The sequence below is a fragment of the Periplaneta americana genome, chromosome 2 (assembly GCF_040183065.1).
Source record: "Periplaneta americana isolate PAMFEO1 chromosome 2, P.americana_PAMFEO1_priV1, whole genome shotgun sequence".
NCBI classification, from domain to species: Eukaryota; Metazoa; Arthropoda; class Insecta; order Blattodea; family Blattidae; genus Periplaneta; species Periplaneta americana.
The window spans coordinates 165,672,910-165,692,739 of NC_091118.1; the positions used below are offsets into that span (position 1 = coordinate 165,672,910).

The 19,830-nt window shown below is 34.0% G+C and overlaps 2 protein-coding genes across 9 annotated transcripts in view; one reads left to right on the forward strand and one right to left on the reverse strand.

The window, feature by feature from the left end:
• The window catches only part of Moca-cyp (nuclear cyclophilin protein Moca-cyp), a 58,814-nt gene extending 50,468 nt beyond the window's left edge, over nucleotides 1–8,346 (forward strand). For all 5 annotated transcript variants that reach the window (XR_011331013.1, XM_069818833.1, XM_069818834.1 and 2 more), the window contains one exon: nucleotides 268–8,346. The gene's annotated coding sequence lies outside the window, so the exon portion shown is untranslated. The remainder of the gene's footprint in view (nucleotides 1–267) is intronic.
• LOC138694779 (membrane progestin receptor gamma-like) overlaps nucleotides 5,499–19,830 on the reverse strand; it is a 60,345-nt gene continuing 46,013 nt past the window's right edge. For all 4 annotated transcript variants that reach the window (XM_069818841.1, XM_069818840.1, XM_069818839.1 and 1 more), the window contains 3 exons: nucleotides 19,480–19,734; nucleotides 16,263–16,561; nucleotides 5,499–14,027 (listed from right to left, as the gene is read on the reverse strand). In XM_069818841.1, coding sequence (XP_069674942.1) covers nucleotides 13,795–14,027; nucleotides 16,263–16,561; nucleotides 19,480–19,734 — 787 coding nt within the window. In that variant the 3' untranslated portion in view covers nucleotides 5,499–13,794. The remainder of the gene's footprint in view (nucleotides 14,028–16,262; nucleotides 16,562–19,479; nucleotides 19,735–19,830) is intronic.

Below are 19,830 nucleotides of genomic sequence, written 5' to 3' on the forward strand. Positions count from 1 at the left end.
ATGGTCTCAGTCCAAAGATATCACAGTTCGGAAATGCGAAATTAAATCTTCCAGTAAAATTGGGAACTGGTACAAAGTTATCCCAAATGACTGTACAGTAAGTATATCCCTGTAACAAACACCACATCAATGCAAGAGTCTGATCATTGCTAGTAAGTGACATCAAAATATTTAAATTTCCATTACATTGTTTCCAGTTGACCATAGAGCATAAATGTTTCACGTTAAAATGCGATTTTAATACTGATTTAATATTTCATTTTTCAGACTTGTATTGTTGGTGTTGCAAGTTCTTCAGGGAGCAGCTGATGAAAACTTTTAACCTACAACAGACATTAACCAGAAAGGACTGTACAGTTTAAGGACTGAACTGAAAGAGATGTTAGTATTATTAATTTGGTTGTAGGAACATAGTCTAACCCATGTTGTCATGAACTTCATGTGCAGAATGTTTTTCCTAATCACTCTCGAAACACACTTATTTTAGAACTTAGTGTCATTTAAGCCGAACAGCAATATAAGTCATTTAAATATGGTACTTTTTTGACAATCTTTCCATTATAATTGTGGCCTTTAAATATTGTAAATGAATTTGGAACAACGAAACCAGAAATTTCATTTTTAGTTACGCCTTTGAGTTAGTATGTTACAGCAATGTTGATATTACACAGATAGGTAATATTGAGGGCTCTTAAAATAATGTAAGCATTTTCAAGACAGATTTCGCGAAGTTAATTATTTTTCACACTTTCCCCCTCCCCCCTCCCCAGTAACTTTTTCATGACACGAAACCATTTATATTGCTCCATTATTGTTCATATTCACTGAGCTTTAAATAAATATAGGTTTAATGACATGTGGATAAATAAATATCATAAACAACTGTATAAACAGTTCATAAATGGAAGTCGATCAATATAATTTTCCTCATTAATTTGAATAAAGTTGGCGTATGAGATGACTGAAAAAATTATCATTTATGCATGTCCTATTTGTTAGCCCAAAGTATTTTCATTCACATACAGTATATCCAACTTTCTTGTAATGTGCAATTTCTGTGCAGTACTTTTAATATTTGTTTCATTGTTTAAAATAAAAGTACCTCTTTTTTTTTTATATATCAACATATAATTCTCGATTGACGGGAAATTTCATTTCATTATATATAAATATATTGAACATTCAGAAATATGTATACACAGAGTACGTTTTCTAGTAGGATTATTGGAGGATTTCCTCTGCTCCTCTGTTTAAAGCATCCTCATCTGTGATGATTTCCAATGACCCAGATCTTAGTAGTTACACCATTTTTCCTTCTTGCTTCCCAATGTAGGGAAGTTATATCTTCTGCATTTTGTCTGTCTTTACTTAGGGTGCTGCACTGAAGTATGTGTTCTGAATTCATTGCAGTATCTGTGTTGCATAACATACAGGTGTTCCTGTCGAATATTTTCATCCTGTTAAAATGGTGTGTCAGGCAGTCATGACCTGTTAGACTCCTAAATTCGGCTACGGCATCCTTGCAGTCTAACGAATGTAGGGGTTTTCCTTCGATATCTATATCGGTCCACTTTTTTTCCTTGGTGTGTTGTTTTGGTGTGCTTAATATAAGTTTGATCAAGTTTTGTTTTAATTTTATCCACATCTGTTATATGCTACATATTTCAGATAAGAATTATATTCCAACTACCCACATATTGCATTTTCAAGAAGTAAATTTTTTAATGTGTAATTTCAGATACATTAAAATTGCAGTAGAACCTCTATTATCCTTGGCAATGAAGGGATTGGACTGAACGGTTATTCAAAAAAACTGGATAATCCATACCATAAAATATTTTAATAAATTAAGTGCGTAATACAGTTTCGTAATTTCCTTCGTAGTGTTGTGTGTAACCCTAGACAGGTAATGCTTGTAAGATTTACGATCCGGGATTTCATTTTTGTCCATTATTGGTGATTGTTTCAGTGGAGACTTCCTGTTTTTCGTGAACCTTCTTCTTGTGTGTTGGGCTCTCCAATAATGTGACGTCAGTTGCTAACCAGATAACACATGTAATTTCAGAAGTCCCATCTTAATTATTACGATTGTTAATCTTTAGTGAGAGTCTGCTCAGGAAAACCATTACTGTATAATAAGATAAGACTTGCCTTTATTTCATCCCAAGCCGTAGTATTATGGTCTAAGGCAGGGTTCTTAACCTTTTTTTGGCCAAGACCCAAAGTTAACTGGGTGACAAACTTGCGCGACCCAGGGCCTATTTTGAAGTTAAACAGTACTATTGTAATAAAAACAAATAAGTGTAGCAATTATTTATTAATATAGAGTTTTAATATTTCATAATAAGCAATAATTATAAAATATAATCATAATCTCAACTACTTTAATTAACATTTCTTTAATTTTATTTTTTCGTGAAGCTACGACGACCTATCCCGAAAGCCACAGTGATCCTTGTTTGAGTCGCGACTCATAGGTTAAGAACCCCTGATCTAAGATCTAAGACGACATATCTATCCGTGACATGGTTCAAGTGTTAGTGCACCAGTCTTCCATCCAGATAGCTTGGCTTCGATCCTCGTGCAAATTGTGATGGAATTTGTGATGGATCGACAAAGGAAATGTTCCAGAGGATTTCCGATGCTGATATAGGAAGAGACTGAGGCCCTGGGGCTTATCAGTCTAGCCATGTGTGAATGGGACCTGGCTCTGTCACGGGCTGAAGGTTGGCCCATCTGTCAGCGTCGGATTTACGAATAATAACAGGGCCACCTGTCAGACTTGGACAGTCATCGTATATTTAGTGCATACAATGAGTAAAAGCATGCCTAAGTGTCAGAACCTGTCCCGAGTACAGCGCTTGTAAAGTCAAGTCAAGGTATCATAACTAGGACTCGCGTTACGGAGTACACTCTGGTTTGCGTCTTCATGGGGAAAGTATTTTGTCATGAAATTTCGGCCAGTTTATGGAACTGGTGTCCATCCAACATTGAGATAAATTTGGAGAAGCTATGATACTAGCAAAATTCAGCTGGGAGGATCATCAAGCTGGTCACATGATATCTCTGTTCTGGTTGGATGATTGTTCACCTGTAATGAGGCATGTGAATGTGACGTCAGCAGCGGCAGGTCGGCCTTGGTCCTTGATGGGATGTTCACACCACGAATTATTATTATTAGGGTCATTTCATGCAAAACAGTATGTCGGAAAACATCAACAATTCAAACTGTGTTAGTATTTACATATCTTAATTTCAGTATCGTGTGTATATATATATATATATATATATAAAACATATGCAATATGAACCTCACATAACCTACCACTTGCATAGTATAGGGGGTTGAAATATGGAGGTCCTCGCATACATGCTTATATTAAATATTTTCATGAACAATCGCAACTATATTTTTATGTATTAGTGAAACAAAGGGGTGCAGAAGTTCGTAAACATGCTAAAAGCAGACAACATTTGAAAATTTATAACTAGAGAAAGTAAATTAGAGATATTTTAAAATAAGATAACATAAAATTGAACCTTCTGATTGTACTGATTTTTTTTTTGTACGATTATATTCAATGTTTTCTTTAAACTGTCAAAGTTTCAAGATGAGTGTTAAAAAATAGCTAATTATAAATAAAAATACAACTCACCGCAAAGCAGCTCCCTCACAGCTGCATCCCACTGCGCCTGCAGTCAGTGCATGCCATGTGTTGAAGTAAGACTTCTTTAGGGACCTCTGATGAGCTGGAATGTGTCTTAATTGTGATTCTTCTATTGATGGGCACAACACAGTGAATGCTTCTTGTTCCAGGAATTGTCTTTAAACCTACAAATCTTGAACGGTTTAAGTAATGGACTTCATTTTTGTGTTCTTCCATTTTCAAATGGAAAAACGCCTTGTCTGCCAAAATGTTGAGCATTATCTCAGCGAAAGTCGTACGTTGGGCATAGTCTCCCTCATTTAATTGCCGAACAATCGTGAGTTTATAAGGATGAAATCTGAGATCTAAATGTAAGATTTGCCGCACAGAACAATCTGCAAGTTGCAGCGCTGTACCCTGCCGTCTAGCTGATCGATCTGGACTCCTCATAAATGCCTCTCTTATTCACTCAATGTTTTCTGGCAGCCATACACTTTGAACATGCCCTGGTAGTTTCTTATTGGAAGCTGATGATGTTAATCGAAAGCTTTTTATCCATCTTAATATGGTATTGCGACTAGGAACAGCTTTGTGATGGCCAACATTAAAATGAAGACGAAAGACACACTGTATTTTCACAACTAAATCACCATTCTTGAAAAAGTTTCGATGATAAAAGCACAATGCTTCGCACTCCACACCTCTATGATTTCACAAAATGGCATCAAAAATGCTAACAAATGACGATCGATCAATATCCATAACCCTCCCATGTTGCTTAGTAAATGATCTTCTAAAACTATCCAACTCCTTTGCCGCACCTTCTACAATACTATATATCTTTCTGCAGCAAAAGAGAAAGAAAAAGAAAAGATCGAGAGAAGGGCAGTCAGATAATCCGCCAATCAGTATATAGGGTGACATGATCAGGGTTCTACAGTATATTGTTATTAAATCTTATGTCAGTAGCTTCTTTCTTTCTTTCTTTCTTTCTTTCCTTCTCTTCTTTTTTAAGTATACCTGTCATGTTCTGCAGTATAGAGATCATTTTTATGTATTGGTGAGAGAGATTTTGGCTTTGAGATATTCCTGCATGCTCTGTGGATGTTCCGACACCATGGACTCAAACCACATCAAGACTTGTCCAGTACTTTCATCTGTCAGCTTTGTGGATAGGTACTGGGAGGCCAGAGAAAGAATGCAGCAGTGTTGACATCCTCTCCTTCATAGTTTCACTTGCACATTGTTCACTTTATTTCGTTTTCTTTCATTTTAGTTTCTATTGTCATTGTATGGCCAATGACTCTAGTCAAGTGCCACTGCATTGAATAAAAAAAAAAATATTCCTAACATTTGAAACTTCATTATTTATAATGAAATTGATTAGAAAGAAGTAGGATTATGATATGGTTGTAAAATTAAATTAAAGTTAATTTAAAATTAATTGCATACTTACTTCTGAAAGTTTGAAATATATTAAGTGTATTTTAATATTATTTACGAATTTATGATTATATTTTTATTTCCAACAAGGACTAACTCTATTACATCTATGGCTCAGGGTTGCGAAATATATTCCCTTCTGGGGACACAATAAATCGCACACTGTGTATACATATTATATGTTTAGGAAATATTATGACAGTATTACTGTAAAGGAAATCATCTAATGAGGCTCATACCCACTTGACAAAAATTGCGAAAATGTGTAGAGAAACAGTTTGAAGTTTGTATAGCTTTATGCTGACATATCATTCATTCTTTTATCACTTCATCAGAACAGCTGTAATAATCACATCTGATTAGACATACAGATCTTGTATTATATCTCTGCCTCTGTGCAACGTCATATTTTTTTTTAAATTTAATTTGTTATTTAATGACACTGTATCAACTACTAGGTTATTTAGCATCGATGAGATTGGTGATAGCGAGATGATATTTGGCGAGATGAGGCCGAGGATTCGCCATAGATTACCTTGCATTCACATTACGGTTGGGGAAAACCTCGGAAAAAACCCAACCAGGTAATCAGCCCAAGCGGGGATCGAACCCGCGCCCGAATGCAACTTCAGACTGGCAGGCAAGCGCCTTAACCGACTGAGCCACGCTGGTGGCTGCAACGTCATATTTGCTGTAGGGGGGAAGAGAGAGAGAAGTTCGCAATACTTTTTTTAATGTTCTGACGCCCACAACTAAGATAAGTCATTTAAAATTTACAGATCACTCAATGGCAGAGATATAGTAAAAAACTGTAATTTGACTTACTACTATCTAATAATGCTGTTATAGCAGGGCTAGAATTAGATTAGTCATTGAAGCATTACTGTTTTTCAAAATTGTATTTCTTAATAAACACAGACTAGTATTGAAATTACATATCAAATTAATAACGGAGTTTTTTTTTTTTTTTCAAGACATCAGTGGATTATGTTTCAAATATTCAGACTCTAGAATTAGCAAACACATAATTGACTTAAAATTAATTACTGTAATTGAATTTGGTTTGTTTGAAAACTGTTCCTGGAGACACTAAAACCATATAGACACTGAAATTGGGGCCAGTAAGTAATGGTTATGATAACTATATAAGAAAATTTTAATTTCATGCTTAACTGTACCAAGGGAACATGATATATATGGGTTGACATTCTCTTCCATTAAATCATATGAATGAAAATTAGTGATTACTGTAGTCAAATTTTAGATGGCGTTAAGTGTACATGATGTGAAACTGAAATAAAGCATCAGATGACCTGGTGACATGTATTGTTGAAGTGTGTTCTTTATGAGTACTATGTCATAGTACAAATACATTTTTCTTTGAGGAGTTACATATTCGTTTAATATGCTTCCATATTTCTGACGTGATAAGAAATGGGTAAATTCATAGAGGTTATACTGTAGAATAAAATTTGATATAGACATTTGTCTATTTGACTCATTTAATCTCGTATATTAGTGAACGGTACTTTCAGATTTGTGCCATTAACACATTGGACATAGAAATCATTCTCCAACTACCCACGATTTCTAAAGGTGATAGATTACGACATAAAAGAATCCTAGATAGAATACTAAAATACGTATTGGCATTATTTTGCGTAACAGATATGCAACAAAAATGTGTTACGTTATTACCCGAACATTATTTGAGTATAAATTTTCCTAAAATAGGACAAATAACTTTGTTGCCAATTGTCCGGCATTAGACAACATTTCCCTAAAATTTACACAATATTGAATACGCATAGGTTTGGATGTACTGGATGTATGGTATTGATTGAAAACTGTTAGTAAAGAATGAGATGAAAAGTAAATGAATAGACTTTCAGTAGTTGTTTTATATCGGACCTGGAATAAAATGCATAATTTTTCCAATTTTCTAACCAGAGGTACAGGCTCTGTCTTCACTTCTGTATATATTAACAACTAAACTTTCATATTATGCATAGTTCACTTTAAAAAATTGGTGTTCGTTTTTGTGCACTATTCTCAGCAATGATAAATAATGTTACATTTAACTGAAATTACCATAATTTTTTCACATATTTCACCTCATGTTAAATTTCATACTAATGTTCGTGTTAATTACCTCCAATCTCAAATCAGTGAATGAATAAAACATATATAAATTCTGTACATCGCTAGTTCAAAATATTCAGTGGACACTTAAACACAAAATCAATTTCAGAAGACTTTTCTTTTTTTTGTTTTTTTTTTATTTTTTTTTTTTTAATAGCTTAAGATAATATTTTTCAGAACTGCAGTGCCCAATTGCTAACATTACCCCTCTATTTGCTTCTTGTTACGAGATTTAGTCAAATGTGTTTTTTCAAACTTATTATTATATTTAAAATCTTCAAAACATTTGGCTTCATTATTAGCACATAACTTTTTTTTTGTACCCAGAAATGACAATAACTTCCTTGAAATGCTGCACACATATATTAACTCTTCATTTTTATATATTAAATGTAATTTACTCAAAGATCTTTTATTCAGCACTTTACAAAGGGAAACCATTTCGTTCAGGGCTAAAATTGAACACTTAGTTGCTAGAAGTTATGAAATATCCTGGCAGTAAATGATTTGTATAGAGTACGAATGAAAATTCTGGACATAGACGTGTTAAATGGTTATTTTGATTTAATTAGTATCTTGTAAACAGGGAAAGAAATAGTATTGTGTGCAGTTTGCTTACCTATATGAAACAAAATGAAATGGTATCAATATGTATATTTATTTTTACAGTGTTACATGAAGTTGTTATTTTGTTAAAGGGCAAGGTGTCTGCATTTTTATGTTGAGATTTTTCTGTCGTGATTACCATACACCATTTACTCACATTGTGAAACTTTACATCTCAGCTTCATCAGACACCCTTAAAAGATAATTAATAGTAATACGTAATTATATGACTTAAACAAATTGAAAATAAACATAGTGTTTTCATTTCAGAAGATTAGCAAACAATATATGCTTACCTACATTCAAAATTGAGGGTAGATTGATTGATTTTTCTTTTATTAGCAAATGGATAATTATATTGGTTTCTATACATTACGCTGTTGCTTGTTTCTTTTCTTCTCTTTTTTTTTTTTTCACCTTTTTAATCTTTGTTATGTATTTTGATGTAGTGTTACAGAAATATTGTTCTTACTATTGATGCAAAGATAAAATATATGAACTAATAATACTGAATGTTGTTTTTTTTGAAATACCAAAATGCCTATTCCAAGAATATGAGTTTCTCCTACATATTTATTGTTCAGTGATTGTTAACATATTATGTTCATGTTGTCAGCTTCAATTTGTGTAAATAAATCGATTTTAATTCGTAATACTTCATCATGAAAATTGAAGTTAATTGCTCTTTTTTTTTCTCTCTCGCTCCCATGGAAAGCAGTTGTATAAAAAATATTGAAGTGAGATTTTTTCCTCACCCCAGAAAGAGTAGAGTCCTTATAATACTTGAGAATGTTCTTTTAATTTTATTTTATCATAATCTAGTCTTTCAGTGCACATAATGTTTTTATGACAATAAATAAAATTATGTATGCAGCTTGTGTGGGGTGTGGACTTTCATGTACACGTGTAATTTCAGCACTTGCCTATATCTTGTGCTGAAAATATTTCCACTCATTGAAGAAAGTTCACTTTGCACACAAGTTACATAAATAGCTTTTATGTTGCAAAAGTTCAGTTTATACACAATTTTCATAACTATTATGTTACATAGGTCAAAAGGTTGTGAGAAATGTTAAAAATATATTGTATATTTAAAATAGTTGTATACAATAATTAAAAATCTTGCTTTACAGTTCTTTAAATTACGTCATCCTTAAATTATATCACATGTGTTTGTACAGTGTAAAGTATAACTTCAAAACTGATTCACTATTTTTTTTTAATAATCACATTTTATTCTACAACTCTTCTATTTGCCTATTTGCACAATGTGTAAAAACATTCTATGGGACTATGATGCAGTTTTTTTTGCGTACTTTCCATCTCTCTCTACAACTTAAGCCACCTTGGAACAAGAGATGTGTGTTCCAAAGGTAAAACTGGAAATCTGCGATTTTCATCTTTTTCATAGTAATCGTAAGGAAGTTATCATAGTTACTGTTCTGCAAAGCAGTCCATGTTATTGTACTGTAAGATTGCTGCACACAGTACATCAAGCAAAAAGGGACATTCCAAATCACAGCCATCAAGAATAGATGTCATTGTTAAGAGCATGAATAACATGATTATGGCAAACCAATGGTTAAACTGTGAAGGAAATGTCACCATGTATTTGAGAAGGAAGTGTGTGCAGGAAATGTCACCATGTATTTGAGAAGGAAGTGTGTGCAGAGTATTGAAACATTTGGAGATTTCAAAGGGTTGTGTAATGTGGGTCTCGAGACATTTGACACCTATTATGTGGTAAATCACAAATACTAGGATCTTCATTTTTGCCTGATGTTTTATCTACCACCCATCTGACATCACCAGTTTGATAAATCTGAAGTATATATGTCCTTGATTCCAAAGTAACATATGACTTTTGAGTAAGAAATATATTATGTGGTAAAATTATTTTGTTTCAAAGAATATACTACATATTACGCAAATAGTAATGATATAGTTAAAATATTAATTAAAAGGCATGTTAATATATACAGGCTATCGAAAAGAAAGTTCAGTAAGAGAATAAATAAAGAAAGAAATCATTACGCATTTTGGCATATCTTGTAAGTATTTTTATGCACTGCAAAATAGTTTAAACAGTATCATACTTATTTTGTGAAACAGCCGGAATGTATCTATTTAATGTTCTCTCACTGAAGTATGACTTTAACCAAGCACCTACAATATGTACAATTTTTTTTTTTTTTAACGAGTTTGTATCAGATCTTCAGCAGAGTGGTAGTGGAGAGAAGGTAGGCGAGACAACGCAAAAAAATGAATAAAAACACTAGTATGATTTTAATTTCATAAATATTTCCAACCCTTGGAAAATTCCTATATTATTAGTTTAAATAGTATCACATTTATTTTGTGAAACCACCAGAACATATCAACAGTTAATGACCTCTCACTGAGTATAACACTAACCAAACAGCTACAAAATGAACTATGTTTTTATGAGTTTATACGCAACCTTCAAGAGTGGTAGTGAAGAGAGAGAGGTGGACATTCCAGCATGCCAACACAGAAAAATGAATTAAAACACTAGTCTGATTTTAATTGCATAAATATTTCCATGCTGAGTTAAGTACTTATGTAGATAATTAGGTTTTTCTAATTAAATCAGATTGTGTATTAAGAGCTTTTTTTTTTTGCATTAAATAGCATTAAAAAATAACAATAATGGTACCATTGAACAGGCACAATATTTGGCAATGGGAATATTAATTAAAAATAAACAAATTTTATACGAACAGTTTAACAAAAAACTCAATTTAAAAACAGCGTGTAAACATAGAATTTTTTTGTGTTGTAGTTGAAGAGGTAAATAAAATGAGAATGACTAAATCATTGAAGAGCTTAAGAAGGAATAGGATACTAGTAATCCTGCAGATAGCATAATCTCATAGGTGTGTAAATATTGTATTCATTAAAGAAAAATGCTATTTTCGTATTTTTTTTTTACTGGTCAAACTTTGAAAGTAAAGAAAAAGCTGAGAAAGAATGCTCGATTCGTATTGATTTTATCTCTTGCCTAAATGAAGAAGCAGACAAACTGACCAAGAAAGGTACAAATAACCCTTATATTGGGCCAGAACTAATCTATGGAATCAGCAAATCAAGTGTTACAACCGCAGTAAAAACATGGGCCAGGAAAGAACACCACAGAAAACGGTTAGTTTATCCTGGTCAAACTCTTAGCAAAGATTTGGTCAAGAGTCAGCCTAGCTCTCACCAGTCTCTCCTACATTTAAGTACGAAGAAACTGAAGAGAGCGTTTGATTCATCACTGGACTGGACATGGGGATGAAAGTCCTGGAGTTTTTAAAAGCCCAGAACTGGATCCTTTATTAAAGGTTATGGGGTAGCACAGTAAGTCTGGAGGCTGATGTTCAAGAGTCAATAAGCTCTCAAATAATCTTCATTTATTACTATTACTATTATCTGAAAAAATATATGCATTTATTTGCCTAGCAATCCTGTACATACACATATATACGTGGTACATCATCACCAGAGACCAGAAGTTTAGGTATTACGAATCATTAAAATAGGCAGGCAAAAAGGCATCATAAATAGCTAAAATAGGCAGGCAAAAAGGCATTATAAATAGCTAAAATACGCAATAAAAGCCAATTACAAAAATCTCTCACTACACCCACAACCTTGCACTTTCCACAAAGGGATTTCGGCAGCAAGAAAAGCTTTACATAAGTCGAATGCAAATTGAGATTTTCGACTTGATGTTGCAATTACTGTTGGAAGCAAAGAAATCTTCTTCCCAGTAACCTTGGAAAGTGCATTTTTGTGTTTGGTTGTACTGATATGTTGCGATATGAAATATTTAGCTAGCTACAACAACGTCGCAATGAAAACTGAAAGAAAAATAACATTAGACCCGCATCATTGTTGCCTTGTCAAATAAACACAAGCTATAATTAAAACGCTTACTGTTATACATTTTTGCATGGCAGCACTCATTGTTGCAAAGAGAATATGAATTGACTGAAAAGCAAAAATATACATTTGGTGAAGTCACTTTCATTGTAGTGGTTATAGAAATAAATTAAAATATACCTGTAGACAATTTTTAATAATAAGTAATAGATAAATAATCAAATAAAGACAAAAAAAGCATTTATTTTGTAAATTAGGCATTTATATTAAAAAAGGCAGAAAAGGGCAACATAAAACTGACGTTTCAATCACAAAGGTATAATTCGTACAGATTTATTTTCAAAATGAAGATAGATTTAACACATTTAAAAAGGCATTCTGCCAAAGTTCTGGTCTCTGATCATCACTAGTGGGCTGAATCAAGTACTTCAATTCAGGTCACATTTTGTGCTCTTAAATGTTATAACAGTTTATACAGACATAAAATTCACTTCATTTTTTCAATGTGACTCTGTTTCAACCACTTTGTAAAAAGCTGATCATTTTGTAGGTGTTAGCAGTTAGTCTTGCATTTATTCTTTTTTTACTCTAAATATGTTGTACCATATTTACCCTTGTAATTTCTCCTCCAAGATTTTTAAGACATGTTTTTCAGGATTTCATTTTTCTCGTGTAACTTCTTCTCACATTAAACAAAATTGAACACTTAATTTCTCATCAAGCATGGGAAAACTCTAATGACACGAAAGATGATATGGATTTGTTGTCTGATGAAAGTAATGCAGAGTAAAATACATGTACGTTTATTTTCTGTACCTAATTAACAAATTCATTTGGATATGAATGTTCTATATGTGATGTTAAATGGAGGTTAGTCTAGGTCAGGCATTAGAACTGATATACAGTGGTTGTCCAAAGAAAATCCACAATACTCATAATTACTCAATTGTATATAGGTTATATATTTATAGTTATTTAGTATGAAACATTGATTTAATTAGTACATGAATTGTGTGATCTAATTAGATTTATGCCCAAATTATTCTCGAAATTTTATAGTAGTAAATTTCCCCCTGTTTGATTTTTGACCTACGACTTTTTACAAAAAGGGGAGAAATTACGCAAGTAAACATGGTATATAAAATTTCTCTCTTCTTAAAAGTTCTGATTTTCTTTTGTGCGACATATTGATTCTTTGACCCCCGTCAGATGAGGCCACTTTCACGAGCACTGCCGCTTGTGAATAATGAATTTAAATGGAGGCCTTCAGATACAGACACAGGCACAGAATAGTGGTCCTGCAGACACTGAGTGGTTGACTTCGTTGCTGGTGGTGGCCACTGAAAGTGGTGCTTCCGTCACAATACATAGAATTAAATTGTAGATTTCAGATGGGGACACAGCCAGGTCACTATTTTAGTGGCACTGCTAACAGACGACTGTTAGGTCACTGGTTCCTTACACCGTCACGACATTATACAGCCTATTGTGCCACAGTGTCTTTTTTTCGAATTTAATTAGTAGTTCCTGCTAGGAGCTCTTGAAATGATTTCTTGAACATGTATAAATACGAAAAAAGAAGAAAAAAAAACTTTTTATTGTCCTGATGTAAATCATCAAACAAAGTATGAAATATTCCTCGATTCTGTCTTTCCAAAACCAATCAATGGACCCAGATTCTTCTTCTATTTTTACGTCTATTCTTTCTCTGTATGAGCAAAGTTTCCAAAAGTATATCTCCTCCTATGTCCTTGTTCACTGGAAGACTGGAAAATTGTATACAAAAAATTTAGTGTTAAGCAGCGACACTAATGCATGTTTGTAGTCCCACTAATGCACCGCTAGTATTGTGTTTTAGTTTGTATGAACATCAAATTTAATGTAATGAGCAATTATTATGAAAATATTGAGCAGTAATATTATTGTGAGATAGAAGTGATCCGATGATAATATTCCTTTTGAAATAAAAACTCACTATCATTGGATTCAGCTGATGAACTTAAATATTGACGTAGTAGAAATGTTTCTTTTAATAGACATCGTAGACATTTTGGGTGACTGTTGGACAGTGCTATCTAACTTTGTCTATTGACACCAGGTTATTCAGTCTTGTCCTGTATATAGTGATGAATATTAATAGTATGAATGCTGTGAGTGCAGTGAAGCTCATTACAAGTGCAATAGCTGTTCTTCCTTCCACTGCGTTCTTCATCAAACCTCTGTTGTTCATATCCAGTAGGCCTGCCTGCATTTGCATATACACGGCTAGAGATCCAAACACATGAAGCAGATTGTGAGAGTGGCCTGCAAAAACAAGGAAAGCTTGTGAGGTTTCTGTTTGCTATACAGAATTTTAATCAGCTATTTATAGTGTATTCTTTCTTTTTCTTGAATGCTGCTAACTATTATAGATTGTCTGTAATTATTACGAATTTCCCTCCTTTATTATGGAATTATGGTTGAAGGGAAATTGATTACGGAAAAACAATATTATCATGGAAGAAACTACAATATTTTAATTTATTCTGCAGTTAGTTGTTAGCTACTGTCACTTCTATCTGCTACAATTGCTTTTATTTTGGAAAGAAATGAAAATGGGAAGTCAGTGATACAGATTTACTGCACATATAATAGCACTATCTCTAAATGAGATGGATTCGGGCAAAACTTACCAGCCACTTCTCGCCATTGTCAAAATTCAACTTTGGAAAAGCACAGTGAGTCCATACACATGGACGAAATTAACCCATCTCCACCTTTAATGTATGTATCATCATAAGCAGCGTGGCTTAGGCTGTAGTAAGTTTGCCTGCTGATCCAGGGCTGTGCTCGGATGTGGGTCTGATTCCTGCTTGAACTGATTATCTGGATGAATTTTTTTCCAAGGGTTTCCCCAACTGTAAAGCCATTGTCAAGTAATAGGTCTGCCCATAGAAATTTTGTCCCCCCCCCCCCACCCACAAACATTTGTCAGGGCCCTCCCTCTTTGTCAGTATTTTAATGAATGTTGGAATACTATTTAAATACAGTACTAAGGAAACAAGCTAAGAAAATTTTATTACAATGTCTGGCAAACTTGTTTGTTACTGAAATTGAAATATTACTTGGACTAGAGAAATAAAAAAAATTCTCACTTTATAAATATGCTTAATAACAGTCTTACAATCAGTAAAAATAAAAAATAAGATGTAATTTTAAAAGAAATGCAGGCATATTGTAGTGAAAATATTGAAAATATATATTTTAAGAAAAATTGATATGCAGATATTGTTAAGTAGGTTAATTAATTGTTGTATAGCAGTATCCTAATTGAAACATTACATTTATAGAAACTCTTCAGAAGTCGGTTACTTTAGTTTTAATTCTTCAATAGTAGTCTACTTTAACTTGTTGAAAACATAAATTATTGTTTCAATAATATGTGATTTAACAGAATTACTCTTCCTTCATGTAAAAAGGAGTTTTGTGAATTTTTTGTGTTGTTCTCTCCCTAAAAAAAATATCTAAAAATCGGACAGGATTCCCCTGGCGCACCCCTTTCCCCACTCGAGTGTTGTGTGTCCCAGCAGGTAATCTGTGGCAAATCCTCGGCCTTGTCTCGCCAAGTACCATTTTGCTATCACCAATTCCATCTACAAACCTAGTACTTCATACAGCATTATTAAATAACGAACTAAAAAGAAGCTTCACCACCATTACTACAGGTTAACCGTTATATCGTGAAATCAAATATATTCGTGCGCCATAGCCAATAACAAGAACCTTATGGAGGGGGCAAATGAGGTAGCTAGCTAGCAAGTCAAAGTGTAGCGAGGGAGGAAAACTTCTCAGTCCACTTTTTTCTTCCCCTTATGTGCAGGTAGGTTTCAAAAGATACCGAATGGGCCTATATTTCATAAATATACCCTGAAATAATAAAAACATTTCACAATAACAAGTTTCGAGGCCTAGGGGTTCATTTCCCTTTCCTTCCTCCTCTTTCTACTTTTCTGTTCCTAGTGCTGACTTGCTATGGCACTAAAATCGTCCTCCAGTGGCTTAAGGAGGGAAAGCTGGTGATCAACAAGATCTCCCAGCTAGGTCCAGTGGACCCGTCAACCAACAGCAGGTGTGGTCCTCCAGACATTCTGGGGGTTGTGTGTGAATGAAGTAGCCACCAAAACGTTAAAATATGATGTTCACTTAAATCGGCTACAACTTGCCATTTCCATTTGAATATATCAGTCCCCTATCTGCCCATTGTGCAACTCAGACCAAGACATGGATTCAGAACACCTCAAAATCTGTGCTTCAGTGGCTGGCCATGATAATATCTTTGAAAAGTACTGGAGTGCAAGAGGTCAAATGACAAAACAACAACATAATAAAAATAATATTGAGGAAAACAAGTCTATGGACTAACTCATGTTCTTTTCCATTACCTATTAATAAAAGAATAAGAGGTATAAGTTACATTAAACATTTTTCTTTTGATCTGTGGATTAGCCTACTTTCAAATAAGTCATTCAATTAACATATTGTTATATACATGCTACATACCAATTAGATCAAATTTTCCTGGTGCTAGGACCTCAGGAAGATGTGTACCATAAAAGAAACCTGCAAGTGTTATAAAAACAAACTGCAGGAAGTGAAATAAGGCTGGTGTATTGAAGATTCCATCTTCCACTGCAAATCGATATACAAGTGGTGTGGTGTCCCAGATGTAAGGCACAATGAATGCTATTAGTCTCATTTTTATTTGAATTCTGCTATGCTGATGAAGCTTTGACGAACATGTGATCAATGTGCATATCGTTGAACACAAGAAGCATATCATCAAGAACCAGTGAGCATACCTGTGGGCAAAAAAAAAAACTCATGATACACATGTGGTGATATTAGCCCTTTTTTGCTTCGGGCACATGATAGTAGCAATGGTATAAAAATGTGTTAAAATATTCCTTGATCAGATAACATGTACTACTGCGTATATCTGTGACTTGAGTAATTTACGTTCTATTGTCTTGTTGACAACTTCAGTCTTCTGATTTTTTATTCTGTTTTTCACTTTCCAAAACACTATTTTGTTACCATTTTATCTTTCATGTTTCATGTTCGTAATTACGATTGCAAAATCATATTACTGAAAAATTCATGTCCATCATCATCATTAACTAGGCTTAGGCAGTGTGACTTGTAAATTTACTAAAATATGTAAATAATAATAATAATCATCGTCATCATCACAAATTTAGCATTGAATCTTACAAAGTCAACAAAAGCAACAAGTGAGCATGTAAGTTTGTTGGTTGCATAACAAATGGAAGTCCTGTTATGCATTGTTGATATGAGATGGAACGGAACAGTCAGTATAACTGTGAGGTAGACAGTGGACTATTTTCGTGATAGACTGGGATATTTTTGCCTGTGAATGGTTCTCATTTTAAGCATTTGTGATAAAGTTTTTAACTTTTAATTTTGTTACAATTTTGTTTGATTATGAAATTTCCTTTGAATTATTGATGAAGTCTGAAAAATAATGTCATATTTCAGCCTGAGCTATACAGAAAAAATCTAAATCTTATCAATAATAAATCAACTTCCAAAGAGAGTAAAGAATAAAGATACTCTATAATACCTAATACATACTATACTGTTATCGTTTTTATTTCAATACACCCCATTAGGTGGTGCCAAGTGGTGTTGACGACAACATTGAAAATAGATTAGACAGGGTCTCAAAAAAATGAGGAATAAATTTTTTAAAATAATTTCACAGAAATGAGCAAAGGAATGTATTTTGCCAATCTTTTTGACATTCCGGGGCAAATATAACTCAATCCAGGACACAGGACACACCATTAAAATCCAGAACAATCCTGGGAAATCTAGGACGTCTGGTCACCCTAATTTCATGTAGTACTGTAATGGCTTCACTTTCACCTTAGTGTGCACATCCAACATCTCTCAAATTACTACATTCCTATTATAATCAGGCCTGGTAAAGCCCAGTAACCAGTAACGAAGCATGACAAAATTTTTGGGTAAGCTTGGCTGAAGGCATGGTTCGGAAATAGTGATCTAGGCCATGATTTACGTCGCTAAAAGATGAACGAAACGCGGAAACGCTCCTGTATTTAATTAACTAAATTCTAAATTGATCTTGTCCCTCCTTCGAAAATGTTTGGGAAAGCTCAGCTTACCCTTCCTACCCTAAAGCTTCGCCACAGGAAATGGATAGACAGAAGTAACATCATCTATGCAAGCCCAATATCATTTTAATTGTCTCTGTTATTCATAATCAAGACTTCACTTCCATACAAAATAACATTGTGTAAGTGATGATCTACAGATGTACTTACTTACTTACTGGCTTTTAAGGAACCTGGAGGTTCATTACCGCCCTCACATAAGCCCGCCATTGGTCCCTATCCTGAGCAAGATTAATCCAGTCTCTACCATCATATCCTACCTCCCTCAAATCCATTTTAATATTATCTTCCCATCTACGTCTCGGCCTCCCCAAAGGTCTTTTGCCCTCCAGCCTCCCAACTAACACTCTATATGCATTTCTGGATTCGCCTATACGTGCTACATGTCCTGCCCATCTCAAAAGTCTGGATTTTATGGTCTTAATTATGTCAGGTGAAGTATACAATGCGTGCAGCTCTGTGTTGTGTAACTTTCTCCATTCTCCTGTAACTTCATTCCTCTTAGCCCCAAATATTTTCCTAAGAACCTTATTCTCAAACACCCTTAATCTCTGTCCCTCTCTCAAATTGAGAGTCCAAGTTTCACAACCATACAGAACAACCGGTAATATAACTGTTTTATAAATTCTAACTTTCAGATTTTTTGACAGGAGACTAGATGACAAAAGCTTCTCAATCGAATAATAACAGGCATTTCCCATATTTATTCTGCGTTCAATTTCCTCCCGAGTGTCATTTATGTTTGTTACTGTTGCTCCAAGATATTTGAATTTTTCCACCTCTTGGAAGGATAAATCTCCAATTTTTATAGTTCCATTTCGTACTATATTCTGGTCACGAGACATAATCATATACTTAGTCTTTTCGGGATTTACTTCCAACCCAATCGCTTTACTTGCTTCAACTAGAATTTCCGCGTTTCCTCTAATCGTTTGTGGATTTTCTCCTAACATATTCACGTCATCCGCATAGACAAGAAGCTGATGTAACCCATTCAATTCCAAACCCTCTGTGTTATCCTGAACCTTCCTAATGGCATATTCTAGAGCGAAGTTAAAAAGTAAAGGTGATAGTGCATCTCCCTGCTTTAGCCCGCAGTGAATTGGAAAAGTATCAGATAGAAAATGGCCTATATGGACTCTGCTGTAAGTTTCACTAAGACACATTTTAATAAATCGAACTAGTTTCTTGGGAATACCAAATTCAATAAGAATATTTTATAAAACTTCTCTCTTAACCGAGTCATAAGCCTTTTTGAAATCTATGAATAACTGATGTACTGTACCCTTATACTCCCATTTTTTCTCCAATATCTGTCGAATACAAAAAATCTGATCAATAGTCGATCTATTACGCCTAAAACCACACTGATGATCCCCAATAATTTCATCTACATATGGAGTTAATCTGATCTACAGATGTAACTTTATTTAAATTAACATATTCCTAAACTGATGTACGGTATTATTTCAGTAGTTGTGCTGTATCTTTGTAATATAATATGAACATCTTAATAGTGTTAAAATATCTTAATGTTTATGCATGTAATTAAATTGATGTACCAGGTGTCTTCAAACTGATATGGGAAGCAGTATGTGTGATACAGAACTCCAGTTCCAAAACTCAACACAGTGACTGTGGAGTAGTCGATTAAGAAGCAGATGACATAGACTTGTAAAGACATGCCAGCGAAGGCATGTGCGAGACAGGAAACCAGTGGACACGCAGTGGCAGTGCAGAGATAGCCGATGAAAGCTCCCAGTCTGTTTAAGTCTGTTGCTTCGGTATAATGGTGGAGTAGTTCATTCACAAAGTACCTGCGGAAAATCGAGTACAATGTTATAATACTTACTTATGTATGACTTTAGAGAACCTAGAAGTTCATTGCTGCTCTCACATGAGCCTGCCATTGC